We start from the raw sequence: 15315 nt of genomic DNA on the forward strand, positions 1-15315 counted from the left end.
GGTACTATTAACCTCAACAGGCTCCAAGATTATTGGAAAACTGATAGACTTATTAAAATTCCAATCTTTAGGCAGCAAATGTCTCGAAATAGGTTTCTATTAATACCAAAGTGCTTGCACTTCACTTCGGAATCAGAAAGCGAAGACCCGCTTTACAAAATCCGAAACATGATTGATTACTTTAATAAAAAGATGGAAGATTGTTATTACCCATGTAAAGAATTATCATTAGATGAGAGCATGGTGCTTTGGAGGGGACGACTTGCATTTAAACAATATATCAAAAATAAACGCCACAAATACGGTGTGAAGTTATACATGCTCACCCAACCTGATGGACTAATATTGAGATTTCGTGTATATACTGGTGGCAGAGATATTGATGTATCTGGAAAAGGTCATGCGGAAGAAGTAGTGATGCATCTGATGGAAGGAAAGTTGGGAAGCGGCCATGAACTTTATATGGATAATTTTTACAACAGTTTTGGCTTGGCTAAACGACTTCTGGAAAATGACACCTATTGTACAGGTACATTGCGTAAAACTTTGAAGGATAATCCCATTGAAGTGACCGCAAAGAAGCTAAAAAAGGTGAAAACGTGTCATTGTTTCGAGAAGGGGTTCACATAGGTAAATGGCAAGACAAACGCCCCGTAATGTACATTACAAACCAGTATGAAAATAAAATGGTACCTGTGGTAAATAAACGTGGCCAGACAAAAGAGAAACCTCAAGCTGTAGTGAAATACAACGAGTTTATGTCTGTAGTTGACAGGCAGGATCAACTTCTTGCATTTTACCCCTGTGAGAGGAAAACCCTTAGATGGTATTTGAAAATTGCGATTCACATGCTACAACTCCTTATTATAAACTCTTATAAAATCTATAACCAATACTCAGGTCAAAGAAAGATGACCTTATACGACTATCGTTTAAACATAATAAATGCTTTGCTGCCAGTAAAATCAGAACCAGAAGTAGGCGCCTCATCAAGATCAGTTGGGTCACGCCATTACATTCGTAAAATTACCAAGACAAATGCAAGAGGCAGGATACAGTGAAAAATGTGTCGTCAGTGTCACAAGAACAAAAAACGCACAGACACGTCCTACCAATGTGCAACCTGTGTTGAAAAGCCTTTGTCCAGAGTGCTTTGATACATACCACATCGAACACAATTTATTAGAATAAGTCAGCTAATTTTACTTTTTTACGAGTTTCATTTAAATTTAAAATGATTTTGGAAGATTGTTGATTAATAAATAATTATTGTTTTGAAAATGATTACAAAAATATAAATAATAAACGATTTATGTGAATTAAAGTCTGTAAAATCATGATCTCGCACCGGCACGAGACCCGACACTGATAGAGAGAATTCCTTTCGCAGTACCGGTCTTGCGCCGGTGCGTGATATTTTTGATTTCTTATTTTTTTATTTTAATTACCTTATATATGCAAATGGTAAATGGTAATTAATAACATTTGAATCCTTTTTAAACAAATAAACAACAAAAAAGAAAGTTAGCTTCTGACTGACTCCCATGTTCAAGACACTGGCAGTGAAGTTGTTAAGCAAAAAGAAGAAAATATGGTAGAAAAATAAGTTATAGCATCTTTGTTTTGTGATGGATAACAATTATTTATGTAGAATATTGTTTTGTAAATTAGGAATTTTAACATATCCATGCATTCTTCCTTATAAATTTACTTAAAAGTCATGTATTCTTAAAAGTAACAGAAAATTTAATGAGGGATTATTTTCCCCATTTAATTGAAGAATAATTGTATACCAAGTGCTGTTGAATTTTGGCTCATGCAAGGACTGTTTTCTTTGCAGATGAATTAAATTTAAATTTGTATATGTATAATATTATTTTTCCATTTTATGCTATTCATTTCTGTCTTGGAAGTAGTACTACCAGCAGTTGTGTTTTAAGAGCTGAATATTTTTGTTACTTGATTTTTGTTTGATTATTCATCAGGTATAGGTATTTATTATATACTGTGAGTATCTGTGGCTTATAAATATACAGTCAGTATAATTATTATAATAGCATTAATAAATATTACTTTCTTTTTTAGCTGAAAGGCGAGCACAGTTGAATAGGAGTCGTTCAAGGAGCGGTTTAGTAGGAAGGGAACTCACTAGGTATTGTTATTTATTTATAATTCTTACTTTTACAGAATGTTAAATATAAATAATTTATTCTTTTTGTGTAATTCTGCTATTTCTAAACTGTGAAAGAAATGTAAGAATTTACATGCACACAGGACACTATTCAACTTATCTAAAGTGTGATAGTTGCTTTTTTTCTTGTGTATTTGATGTCTAGAACATACCTCTTTAGCGTCTAACAGTATGCGAGCATTCTTGCATACCACTGTTGCTGGTACCTGTTTTCTGTTACTTAAGTTTGCTGGTGGAATATTTCCCATGCTCATCACTGATGGTGATGAGAAAGAAACCAAAGTGTAAGTTCAAGAAATGAATTTTTAGGTACATATTATGCTCCACATGTTTGTGTGGCTGTAACAATTCACCCACCACGTCACAGTAGTTAATATGATTTCCTAAAATGCTTTGTACAACGCTTTTAAATTACCTTTCACACTGATTTTTCAACTTTGCTTAATGGTTCTTCTAATTGTCCATTCCTAATCAAAGTTCTTGTTTGGGGACTACAAAAATTCCTTCCTGGATTTTACTGTCATTAACAAAAGGAAATTTTCTTTCTTTCAAATAATGAAATCTATTACTATTTTTATCAATTGCCTTAACAAAATCTTTAAGAAGCAATAATTTCATATGGAATGGAGGTAGAAGAATCATTTCTGAGATAACTAGTCTGTGATGTACAACATTCTTCTGTCCAGGTGTAAGTGGTTCACATTTTAGTCACTCCTTCCTGATATAATTATTTGTCTTGTCCTTGTTCTCCTATTTGCATAAAAAGCAGTAAAATTTAATGTTATCAAGCTGCAAACCCATTAATAACGTGAACTTTTAAATCACAGCAGTACTTGTTTGAACTGAATTTTTTCTAACAGGATTTTCATATTGTCATATGTCTCATTCATGTGTTGCATAAGCTGCAAAGAGATTTATTGCTATCATGCAAAAGGACGGTCTCTAAATTAGTTTTCAAAGAAATTATCAGTGAACGGTCTCCATTTTGTATAGTTACATTCACGATGAGGTGCATCCGTGACAGCATAAATATCATTACAGTACGCTAAACTATTTTCTTCAAAATATAAATCGTGATTCTTATTGACAATTATGAAAGAAACACATTTTAATGTCTATGTAGAAGATTCCAAAAGCTCGGCTTATTTCTTTGGCAAGTTCAAATCCCAAACAAGATCATTTAATTCACCATGAGTTATCAATTGAGGTTCACGGGAAGTGAATTCTGCTTCAAAAGTAGGATTATCTTGCTCCTCATGTCAAACTTCAGTGGCTAACACATAGTCCGATTCACCTTCTAAAGTTGATGTGTTGGAGGATGCGATACAAGTAAGTCCTCACTGTAAGATACTGGCCTTATAGTAGACAATAAATTTGGATACTGCACTGTGTGTTTGGAATTACTACTTCTTCCTTTTATTAGTGTAATACAAAAATAACAATCAAATAAATGGTCTTGTGGTTCATGCCACACCATCGGTATGGGAAACCTCATCTGCCAGTTAAACCCTTGCCCAGTCTAGTGGATGTTTCACACATAACGAATAGCAGATGTGAGGGGCCCATTTCTTATCTCAATCCCCAACTTTACAGCTAAAATATAGTTTATAATATTTCCTAACTAGTGGAGTCAAACTCCATTAATCTTAAGTCTGTAAACATCAAATCCCCACATACCTGACAATTATCCAAATCATTTATGCACTTCCTTGGCATATTTATTCAGTAGCACAATACTTGATACAGAAACTGTAAGTCACAAAACAGAATGAAACCATAGTATGTGCATACACAGCAAACATTTAAACAATACTGGTTTGCTAATTGTATGACTCAGAAGACTGCTCCATGCTGTCATGTCAGAACCTACAGCAAATTAATCATCATGCATATTCAGCAGTTGCCTTCATATAATATTTTGTTTGTACCGCACCCTCTGTTAGAAATCATTGTAAATATTTTTTTATGTATATAAGGTATCTCCAAAAAATACATAGAATTCTGCAAAAGCAATTCTTCAAAAATGTGTTGTCACATAAAAATTGTGGATGATGGAAAAATTCTAATTGCATTTTTGAATTCAGCCTAAAAAGTTACATTAGGAATACATTAAAACTTCCATGTGACAAAAACTATGTTTATTAGTGTAATCTGTTGACTGTTCTTGTTACACTTTAATGTATCTATTTCAGCATTCGTGTTTGAGTGGCTCTCTCTTTAGGTAAGCTGTGAGATTGTGTAGAACTTATCTGTTTAACTGTACTGCAGACACACAACTTGTGATTATTGATGACTATATTTTTTTTTAATGATTCCATTGTTTATGTTGGATTTCTCAGTTTTTACAGTGATATACAATAAAATTCTAAATACTAGTTTTGCTGCATATCTTGATTTTGTTGTGTTTCTTTTTTTCCATCTTCTTGATTGTAATATAAATTACCAATTAGTTAATATCTTACACTAGATGTTTGTTGTGTTAAGCACTTTTTCATAGATTAGATCAGTTGTATGTTTTAATATTTTATTCATTAAATGTAAAAATATATTCTTTTCTAACATTACACTGAACAGAAAAGTTTATATTATTCTTTGTCAAAGATAAATGAATAATCATAAATAGCAGTGAAAAAGAAGTGTGTTTAGATTAGAAAACTTTTAAGTAATAGACTAAAATTCATTTATTAAATAATTTTAATCCTGAAAGTCAGTTATATTGTTGAAATTTAAGTTTAGACAAAATGTATGATTTTTATAATGCTTATAATTGATATTAGTGTTCTTAAATTGTAGTCTCAATACTCAAAGCAAATGTGTAATAATGAGATTAAAGTAATTGTTACATCATGGTTTTTCCATCTTTTAGTTTTGAAGTGGTTATTAATGCATTAAAAATACCTTATAATAAGAGCTGATTTTTACTTAAAAAATCTTTTCTTACCTAGTTAAGATGTGCAACTGGTTCTGTTTTTATAAAGAGTGGTAGCATCTCTGTCTTCAATTCAGAAAGTTCTTGGATTCAAATTGTGATTGGACATGCCATTTTCCACACATACTATAAAAAATTTGCTTATCATATTCCAGCTTTAAGCCTATGTGTTGTACAAAAAAACAATTGGAAGTACCATTTTGAATTCTTTCATTGTTATTTGCAGTGATGTCATGTATACTCCTTACCACATAAAATATAGATTAGGCTATATGGTTGACTTTATCACATAATGTTGTTTATGTAACTTAAATGATTGATTATGTACTTTTAACTGGTTTTTTATTCTGTAAATAAAAATAAAATCAACCTATGAAAAGTACAGACATTTGTACAATATTTTATCTTCATTGAATTGTGTACATCAAATAAGTATGGATTGATGCTTTATTTGTTTTCCCGTACTCATTCTTTCTCCTAGTTCCAAGTTAACCATTCTCTGGCTGTCTTCTTACTTTATTGAGTTTTATCTTATCAAGTTTGTCTGTTAGGGACTATTCCTTTGAACTATGGTAAATTTTTTCAACTACCAAAACCATTCTGCTTGTTAATAAGAACTGTTAGTGATGATAACTAACTTTTCACCAGGTTGCTCAGCTCAACTCACTGGACCAGTCGAGCAGTGAACTTGACATTACAAATTAGTTGATTTTGAGGTCGAGAGTTCTAAGGTTCAAATTCTAGTAAAGGCAGTTACTTTTATACGGATTTTAATACTAGATCGTGGATACTGATGTTCTTTGGTGGTTTGGCTTCGATTAACCACACATCTCAGGAATGGTTGACCTGTGACTGTACAGTACTATACTTTACAGTCATACATATCATTCTTATTCTTCCTCTGAAGTAATACCTTACTGTGGTTCCAGAAGCAAAACAGAAAAAAGAGAGATTGCTCAGCTTAATTAGGGAATCACATTGTTTAAAGTACTTAGAGTGTATGTATGAGAGGCTCAGAAGTGTTTTAATTAGTATTTTTTTATTTGGGTGAATGTTAAGCCTATTATATATCATAATTTACTTTCATTTTCAAGATTCATGGTTTTGCGTTTTTATTGGGAAATAAATGCCGCATATAATGAAGTATGATTGATAATTTTTTTATTATTATTAATTTTGGATATCATTATTATAATCATGAGCAATAATTCATAAACTGTATTTTTACAGCTTTTCAGAAGTAAATATGACAGGCTAAAATCCAGAGAATTTGATGGCCAGATAACTTTAGTAATAATTATGCCTCCAAATATTACTGACAGGAAGTTCATTCATTTTCTGGCTTTATGTGCTGTAATTTTCTTGTTCAAACAGATTTCAATAATAAACTGGTTGCAATTTCTTCAAGTAAGCTCACAAGTGAACAGTTACAAAATAAGTTTACAATAATGATAAGCACTTATTGTTTTGAAAAGAATTGGGGTCTCGGTTTTCTCCTGGATGTAGCTCTATATATATTTATTCCAATTAGTCACATAAAGCCTTTTCATATATGTCACATGGGTTTCTTAATAGTGTTTTGTGCATTTGTATAAGCTGATAAATGAAATAACAACGTTAGACAAGGTTGTCTAAGAGCAACCAGTCTAACATATAATTATTGTCCACTAGAAAAGTTTGCAAACAATTTTAATAACACACTTGCTTTTCATGATTACTGAATGTTGAACCACATTTCCTCTGTAAGAAAATTACTGACTTGTTGGAATCCATTTGCCTGATTGCAAGCCCAATTTCTTTCTTTTTTTTTGCAGGAAAATTTTCTCATATATTTAAAGTCCCTGTAGTGTAACATATTTGAGGTTTTCACCTTAACATAATGCAATTTAAAATGGTCATTGTAAGTTATATAATCTCATCACCTTGATGATATACATGTTTACTTTTTGAACACCGATTTAATAAATATTTATTTTTTTACTGTTCATTTTCAAGTATTCTTTTTAAATTCAATTTCCATTTGATAAATTTATAATGTATATAAATTTACAAAATGAGCATTTTATTACAATCAGAGTTTTTTTTTTTTTTTCAGTGAATTGATTGGTTCTGCATAGTTAATATGAAGATATTTATTTCGGTTTTCCAGTTACTTCAGGTCCAGTGCCAAATCAAATAATGTGAAGTTTAAACAGTATGAAATATTTTTAAAAAATGCTTTGTCATTTTTTATTGTTAAGTTGAACTTACAATGATTAGTATTTATTTCAAATTGAAAGTTTTAAATTGAATTGTTTAATGTGTATAATAATTTTTTTAATATAAATATATAATTTATATGAATACTATGTATGTGTATATGTGCATAATTAAATTTTAGTGAAAAAGTACAATATATTTAAAATATTTATATGTTTATGTAAAAAGTTTAGATAATGTTTTTTTTGTTTTTTTTTTAATATAAAATGAAATATTTTTATTAAAATCTTACTGTGTTATAAAATGATTTCTGTAATATATAATGTATTATAAAAATCATAATGTTAATATTTTTGTATATATTAGGAGAAGAAGTATTATATTGTTATTATTATTTATAAATTTACTCTATGTATTATTTAGTTTTATTTCTAATTGTTTCTATAATTATTTCTTAAAAATTAAACATAAATAATGTTTATCAAAATTACATTGTTTTAAATGGTGATGTAAAATGAAAAAAAGAATTTTTTTAATGCTCAAAATTCATTTCTGTTTTTGAAAGCTTTATTTAATGTAACTTTAACAGATTCTTTTCTTTGATTAAAATTAAATTAATGTATTTAACAGTGAAATTAATTGTTAATTTATTTATTTTGTAAATTAAGAAAAAAATAATTGAAAAAATTTATTAGTCATGTGAATTAATCAGTATTCAGCGAAATGACTGTATTATTTCAGTTTATTCACAAATGATTCTTATGTTTATTCAGCAGTTTGTTTTTCTTCATTTTATTAACCTGTGATTGGTTGTGTAGAAATATGGTATTTCAAAATTCACTCTTAATAGAAATCTTCAAATTCAGGAGATAAAACATGTTTTTGTTATTTTATGGATTAAAGTAATCGAGTAGGTCTTAATAACTGTAATACAATTGTAAATTTAAAATTGACAATATTTTTATTTAATATATAAATGAAATTTTGTGGCGGTTCTGTCTGTTTGCAAAAGCATCATGTGAGAACCAACTGACTGATTGCTTTCAAATTTCCAGGATACATTCATGTTATTCCGGGAAAACTTGCCCTCTTGCGGATGAAGTTGTGAATTGTTCCTCTTCAATGATGACCTAATAGCATTTTTTAATTAATTTTTCGACAAAAATAATAGACTATGTGTTTTTTAACATTTCCGATTTTCAGCTCTCTTCCTTGATGACCCCCTTCCTGAGATACTGGGTATTCTAGGGTAATTGAAAGGGAAAAAAGGGATATGTTCATCTTACAGCAGGAGTCAGAGCTTCTTTGTCAAGAACAAGGGAAACAGAGGAAAAAGAGCTTTTCAGCCTTTAGTTGTTATTTATCACAGTATTATTCTTACAACCATGAGGGTAACAAATACAGCGAGGGTCCAGATGGCTAGATGGAAAGGGCAAGCAAAGCAAGCCTTGACTGGCCAGTTTCATTACATTAGCAGTTACCAAAGTGTAGCTTGCAGCTCCCCTCTGGGAGGGTTGCGATTATTAGCTTGAGGAGGGGATCCCATAGTGACTCAAAATAAAACCACTTTTTTGTTTACTTTTATGTATATTGATCATTGTATTAACAAGACATGTATATTTATTTTTTATTTGTTGTTACTGGTCAAAGTTTATAATGTGTAAACACATATATGTGCATTAGTTCTTCCTTGGGGGGGGGGGGGGGTCCGAAGTAATTATAACACTAATAGTATAGTAAAGAAGATGTATACCGCGACAGAATGTTGTAGGTAGCAAGAAGCCATGTTGAATTCATGTTGCTAATTCATGTTGCTAATTTTGTGATCTTAGTTTCTATGTTTTATAAATAGTATTTTTCAATGCTCATCACTAGTAGTTATTTTTTTATTACTACCTTCTCATTCATGATTACCTTTACAATGTTGCAGCCAAGATTTAACAAGAAGTGGCTTTTAATAGTCAAAACAAATGTGCAATAATGAACATTTATAATAAAATAACTGAAGAAACCCCAATAATGTTATGTTCAGAAACTCAGCTTGCTTAGCTGTTCTTTGTGGCATTCTGCTCATATAATATTAAAAATTTTAACTGAAAGAAAATGAAAATGTCAATACACCTGGAAAATTTCTTAAAAGAATAAAGAAGTTGATAACTTTCAAGGATTTGCATTAAGAAAAACTATTATTTACAGTTTTCTTATGCATTAAAAAATTGCCGACATTAACAGAGCTATTACTGGCTCAAAAAACTGAAAATTCAGATTTGCAGAAAAATTCCATGCACAAAACTTTACAAAAAATTCTAGAAGGAAAGACTAAAATAATAGGAAACTTTTGGTAGAAAAACACGCTATATGTTTTTAAAATGAGTAAATTATTTAAATCAAATTGACATTTACATACTGAAAGGAAGACCATTTATTTTTTTTTAGGTAAGGCATACAATCACTCAATACAATTAAAACCTTATGGTTGAGCAATGACTATTAATGGCTATAAAAAACTCATACACAAAGGATTGAATCTGATTATGTGCACACCAGTAGTGTTGCGGAAGAAATTTCAGGTCTTATTTCAAAAGTTGACACATTGCTTAATTTTCATTCTCTGAATTACTAATATTGTTATGTAATTTATTTAGAGATTAAGTAATAATATATAATATTAAACTGTTAATGTTTATCTTATCCGCTGTTGTAGTATTATGTTTCAACCTGTCTTATCTTATAGTTGTATCGCTGACTATGTAGTAGTTGGTGCAGTTAATTATTTCAATTGTGTACTGTGTGTGTTTGCTGTACTTGCCTCTATTTGTTATTAAATAGGTTTGATTGACTTAATCCGTTAGATGCCAGATAAACAACATGTTTGTTTTTACTAGCCAAAGGGATTTTACATAATTCTAGAGTTTGCTTACAGAGTCTATGAAATCTCTCTTTTGTTAAATAACAGGAAAGATAAGTGGTGTTGTGCAAAGGCAAGTTGTCCCCAATAATGCTACTTTAAGGAGCAGTATGTGGCTGCAGTCCAGCAAGCTGAAATTGGAAGTTGTTGTTTATATCCTGTATGCGTGGAGTAGGGAATATACCAATTTGAAGTTTTGTAACAAAGAATTATGTGTGGTTATGCTGCTGTAACTGACTGGAAACATTTTGTAAGGGAAGTGTGGGCAGAGATGTTACTCTGTTATCCAGTAATGATAGGCAGGAATGGTCTAAACTTGGAAATAAATGAATTTTTTTTTCAAGGTGAAAATGCATTGCTGAGGGTTTACCCTCAGCAGTGAGTATTTGCAAGAATTTTCTGAGAAACAAAAAATTTTTCACATGTGATTCCTGATCGAATGAAAGATATGTTATTAAGTGTTGGTTAAAGGAGTGTATTAGAATATAATTTATGATTATTGGTGGAGTTACGATGATGTACCTAATCTACAAGTTTGCAATTTTACACAATAATCTATTAATCACTCAGTTAACTATAGAGATCCAATTACCTGTGCATGCAAACACAGTAGAGAGTTTATGGGGAGTAGTAAAAAGACAGAATCACAAGAAGTATGGTACATTGAGATCTACACTTGACACCTATTTATGCAAATTCATGTGGTATCAATAAAACATCGACAGGGATCCGTTTGATCAAATTTTGTAGGATATCACCTTGTTTTGGCCTTCACAACATTGAATATAAGTAGTACTTATTTTTTACTATGATTATAGCAATTTAGAAATGTGTCCACTTTTGAAATAAGACCTAAAATTCCAAATGCACTTTTGAGTTTTAAATCAAGGCAGAAGCAAGGTAAATACCAGAAAAAACATTAACTCTGAAAACTACAATAAATTACTGAAAACAAATTTAGACAAATACAAGACATCCACCTCATTCAATTTTGGTGATTGACAACACTTGTTTTTATCATTACGTAAAATTGTACAAGGCATTGAACTCAAATTGTAGAAAACAACTTAAAATCACCAAACCACAGAATTATTCTGTTCTCAGCAGATGTGTTAAAAACAGAACTGTGCCAATTAGACATTATATGTTCAGACATTATATGTCTGAAATGAAAAATACCGGAGAATTACATTCAAACATATTAAGATTGCCATCGTACTACCCTGATTGAGCCAATTTGTTGCACAGGAAAATAAAATATCAAATTGTGGAAGAAAATGTCGGCAAATATGATAAAAGAAGTAGCTGAGAAAAGTTTTTGAACTGCCAGCTGAATATTGAAAGCTGTGTTGCAAATAAACCTTAAAAACAGAAAAGAATTATTATGCTGACCTACAAATCAATAGTTTACAATTGCGACAAAATGATAGTGAAATCATCATTTTCATTGGAGCAGTGATGTAACTCGAATGAATCTTGGTCATCAGACTGTGACGATACAGATAATATAGATGGGATAGAGAAGTTAAATATAAAGAGCCTAATTGTTCCTTCCTATGTTTCCTTTGTTTGTCAAAATAAAAATATTAAAATCTAAAAACTATAAATAAAATGCAAAAAGAGATTAAATAAATTGAAATGTTTAAAATTTGGATATAAAAAATAAATATATAAATAAAAATATGTGCTAATATATATACACACACACACACACACACACACACATATATATATATATATATATATATAGTGGTGTCCGAGTCTGTTACTCTCTCACACAAAAACTGCTTAACTGATTGAAATTAAACTTTACATAAATATAATTTTTATATTTAGAAAAAACAGGACTATTGCCATAATGAAATGTTTCACTGTTTCAAGATGGTGGCCATTTTGAAATTGTTACTGCAATAGCTTGCAGTAACAACTGGATTAAGTTTCTTCCACGTATTCAACTTAAACATTGTTAAACTGTTGGTTAAATCAAATTTGAAGCCCACTTTTGAAATTAAATGTTCTAGAAAAAAGGTCTCTGTAGACTTTTTCAATATTTCATTTGGCTATCGAAAAAAATAACTTTAAAGGTATGTTTTTATTTAAAGATGCAGTGTGTGGCACAGCAGCTCAACTGACACAGCCACTGTTACTGTTTGTCATGACTGGCTGCAGCTGCCTGTGGTTACTTTATGAAAACCATAAAGTAAAAAAAATTAACAAAAAAATGAGAAAGGAAGTTCGATCAGCTCCTTGTGGTGTTTGTCAGGTAGCACTAAGAACCGTGCAAATACTTTTTTAATGAAACCTACATACTTCAGGTTGCTCAAAGTTTTGAGTCCTGTCCTGATCAAATTGTTGCTCTGAAGAAGTTTGTTAATACACTGATAGTTTTTACAAACTGAACAGGCTTTAATTGTTATTTGTATTATTCTCACAACCAATAAACACGGTGGGGTCCAGGGGATGGAGCCCCTGGCTAGACCTGCTAGTTATTTAATAAAAAAATGTTCATCTGCCTGTTCTTATATTGTTAAAATTCAAGAATATTTTTTAGTATTTGCATTCTTATTTTTAATAAATAAGTTAAAAACAAAAGAATATATATTTTTTAGTTAGTATACAGATAGAAAAATTAGTTTAATTTAATTTAATAAAATTTACATGAACTATGAAGAATAATCAAATACAGATACATTAGTGCTCTAACATTATATTATGCACTTATATTAACAATGGGAAAACTTTATTAAGGCCTGGCAACAAATTATCAGACTAATTATTATCATCTAATTATGCAATGTTAAATAAAGTAGGTGTTACAGATGTACATAACATTTTTAGTAATTACATTTTCTATTATTGAGTTATTAATTGGGTGTAATTTTTACCATCCTTACATGAAAAGTTAATTGAACGATCCTAAGCTGAAGAAGCGTGATGGCCCTTTAAAAATATTTACATCACTCCATCTGACCCCTTGCTGGTTAACTTTTTAATGTTGCAATATTTCTAATAAAAGTTCCCTCAAATACCATCTTTCAACTAATTTTATATGCATTTACTATATGAGCTATAAAAATGTTATAATAGATGAGATTTGATAAGTTTTTTGTATTTTTTAACAGGCAAAAAATAAAATATAATATAAAAAAAATATTATTTATGTATAATAGTAAAAAAGGATTGAATATTTTGTAAATTAAAAATATAGCAGATTTTCTAGACATTTGTCAAATTGGATGTTGCCATCTTTTGGTTAATTTTTTTTTTGTAATTTCTCCCAGATCAGATGTTGGTAGTATAGGGAATAAAGGCATTATCTCTTTTTCTTAATCTGGAATTTAAACTTTTGTTTGTGATTGCTAGTTTACAAAGATAAGTGTAATGTTTTTTGTTTTTTTTTAAAGCTACATACATTTTTGTCGATGATTGTTATACAAAAAATATGAAATGTTATTTTTATCATTATTCAGCATTAAAAAGTATATAATTTTATTTCTAAAAAAAATTTATTCTGATTTAGCTAGTATGACTGAAAAGTTACAAAACATAAATCAGTTGACCAATATAAGATTCTTATTAAAAAATAATGATAATTTGACACTAGTATTAATGTATTTTAGATGTTAAGAAATCTTTTTTTAGAATTTTCTATTTTTTTCTATAAAAAAAAAAATCAGTGAAAAATAATAATTTCTACTGTAGACAATAAAATAGTTAGGAGTAACATACCAAAATATAATACTTTGTAATAGAAATATTTTTTATTTATTTTTTCAAAACTGGCCAATTTATTATTTTATAAATTGTTTTGTTATGATTGTACTATTTGGTTGAGTCAAAGTTGCTTGTTTTGCACAAAAATTGACATTTATTTATAAAAAAAATGAAAAATATAATCTTTGAATAAATTGTTTAATTTCTTATTTAGTTTTATTTGCTTGCTTGTCTTTTTTTAGTAAATGATAGAAAGTTTCACAAAATAAAAAAGGATCTTTTAATATTTGTTTTGTTTTTAACATGTTTTATAGCATTGTTTTTAGATGAGATGACCTTTATTAAGCCTCTAATAAGTAACTCTGATATTACGAGGCTCTTTGGTAAGCCTCTAATAAGTAATATAAATAAATAACTACAATTTTACTAGGTCTTGAGCTTAATGTTCAAACTTTCTTTGTGTACTATATTAAATATTATAAAGTTTCTCACGTTAAATTTCCTGTATGCAAGTATTAGGAGTAATCATCATATAGATAGAAGCATAAATTTTATGGTGATCAGCAATTAAATTGTCATAAAAAAGTTAGTGTGATAAATGTGATGGGAGTATAAAGTTTAAAATTATTTTATTAACTTTTTTATTATTTCTGAAAAACATATCTTCATCATGCAGTTTAGTTTAAAAGAGCTTGTTTGTGTCTGTCCATGTTATGCTTCATTCATTGTAGAAACTATCCTGTTGTAAACAAACCTGTCTTTAATGTTGTACTTCATTATTTGATATTAATGAGTTATAAATAAATAAAAGTGAGAAAACATTTTTATAATGTGTAACTATATGCATTATTTTACTAAGCATCTCTAAACACAAATATAACATAAAGATGTTGAATCGTTCTACGCATTTATATACTTCCATAATGACCATACCAACCAGTATTTCTCGTTGCTACGAGTATTACACATAACCAAGTTCAGATTAGATTATGGTCTCAGAAGTATAAAGGAAGAGGAATCTAAATTTTACCAGTAGTCACTTCAGCTACAGTCGGACTTATTTTAAAACCCACAGGGTAGAAAGCATAATTTCCGCACAAATCCTCAAGTAGGCTGCCTCTCATCAAGCTCAGCTCCTTAGCTGAAATAAGGAATCAGTTGATTCAGTGGTAACTGTCTTTCCAGACTTGCAATCAAGTGGTGACTGACCCACAGGGATTAAGGATATAAAAGGGACAAAGATAGAGGGAGAGGTCAATTGATCCAGAGAGAGAATTCAAGTCCCTTTGAAAATTGGCTTAATTTACTGTTTTCCCAGTAAACTAACCCAAGATTAAGAGATTACAGCCTGCACCTAGGCTAAAGTTCCATAGC

At 29.7% G+C, this 15315-nt stretch overlaps 1 protein-coding gene across 4 annotated transcripts in view; it reads left to right on the plus strand.

Moving 5' to 3' along the window:
* The window catches only part of dia (diaphanous related formin 1), a 134139-nt gene extending 119375 nt beyond the window's left edge, over positions 1-14764 (plus strand). For all 4 annotated transcript variants that reach the window (XM_075363695.1, XM_075363697.1, XM_075363696.1 and 1 more), the window contains 2 exons: positions 2086-2152; positions 7216-14764. In XM_075363695.1, the coding sequence (XP_075219810.1) occupies positions 2086-2152; positions 7216-7237 (89 nt within the window). In that variant the 3' untranslated portion in view covers positions 7238-14764. The remainder of the gene's footprint in view (positions 1-2085; positions 2153-7215) is intronic.
* The last annotated feature ends 551 nt before the right edge of the window (positions 14765-15315 follow it).

This window comes from Lycorma delicatula, chromosome 4 (genome assembly GCF_047948215.1).
Source record: "Lycorma delicatula isolate Av1 chromosome 4, ASM4794821v1, whole genome shotgun sequence".
NCBI lineage: Eukaryota > Metazoa > Arthropoda > Insecta > Hemiptera > Fulgoridae > Lycorma > Lycorma delicatula.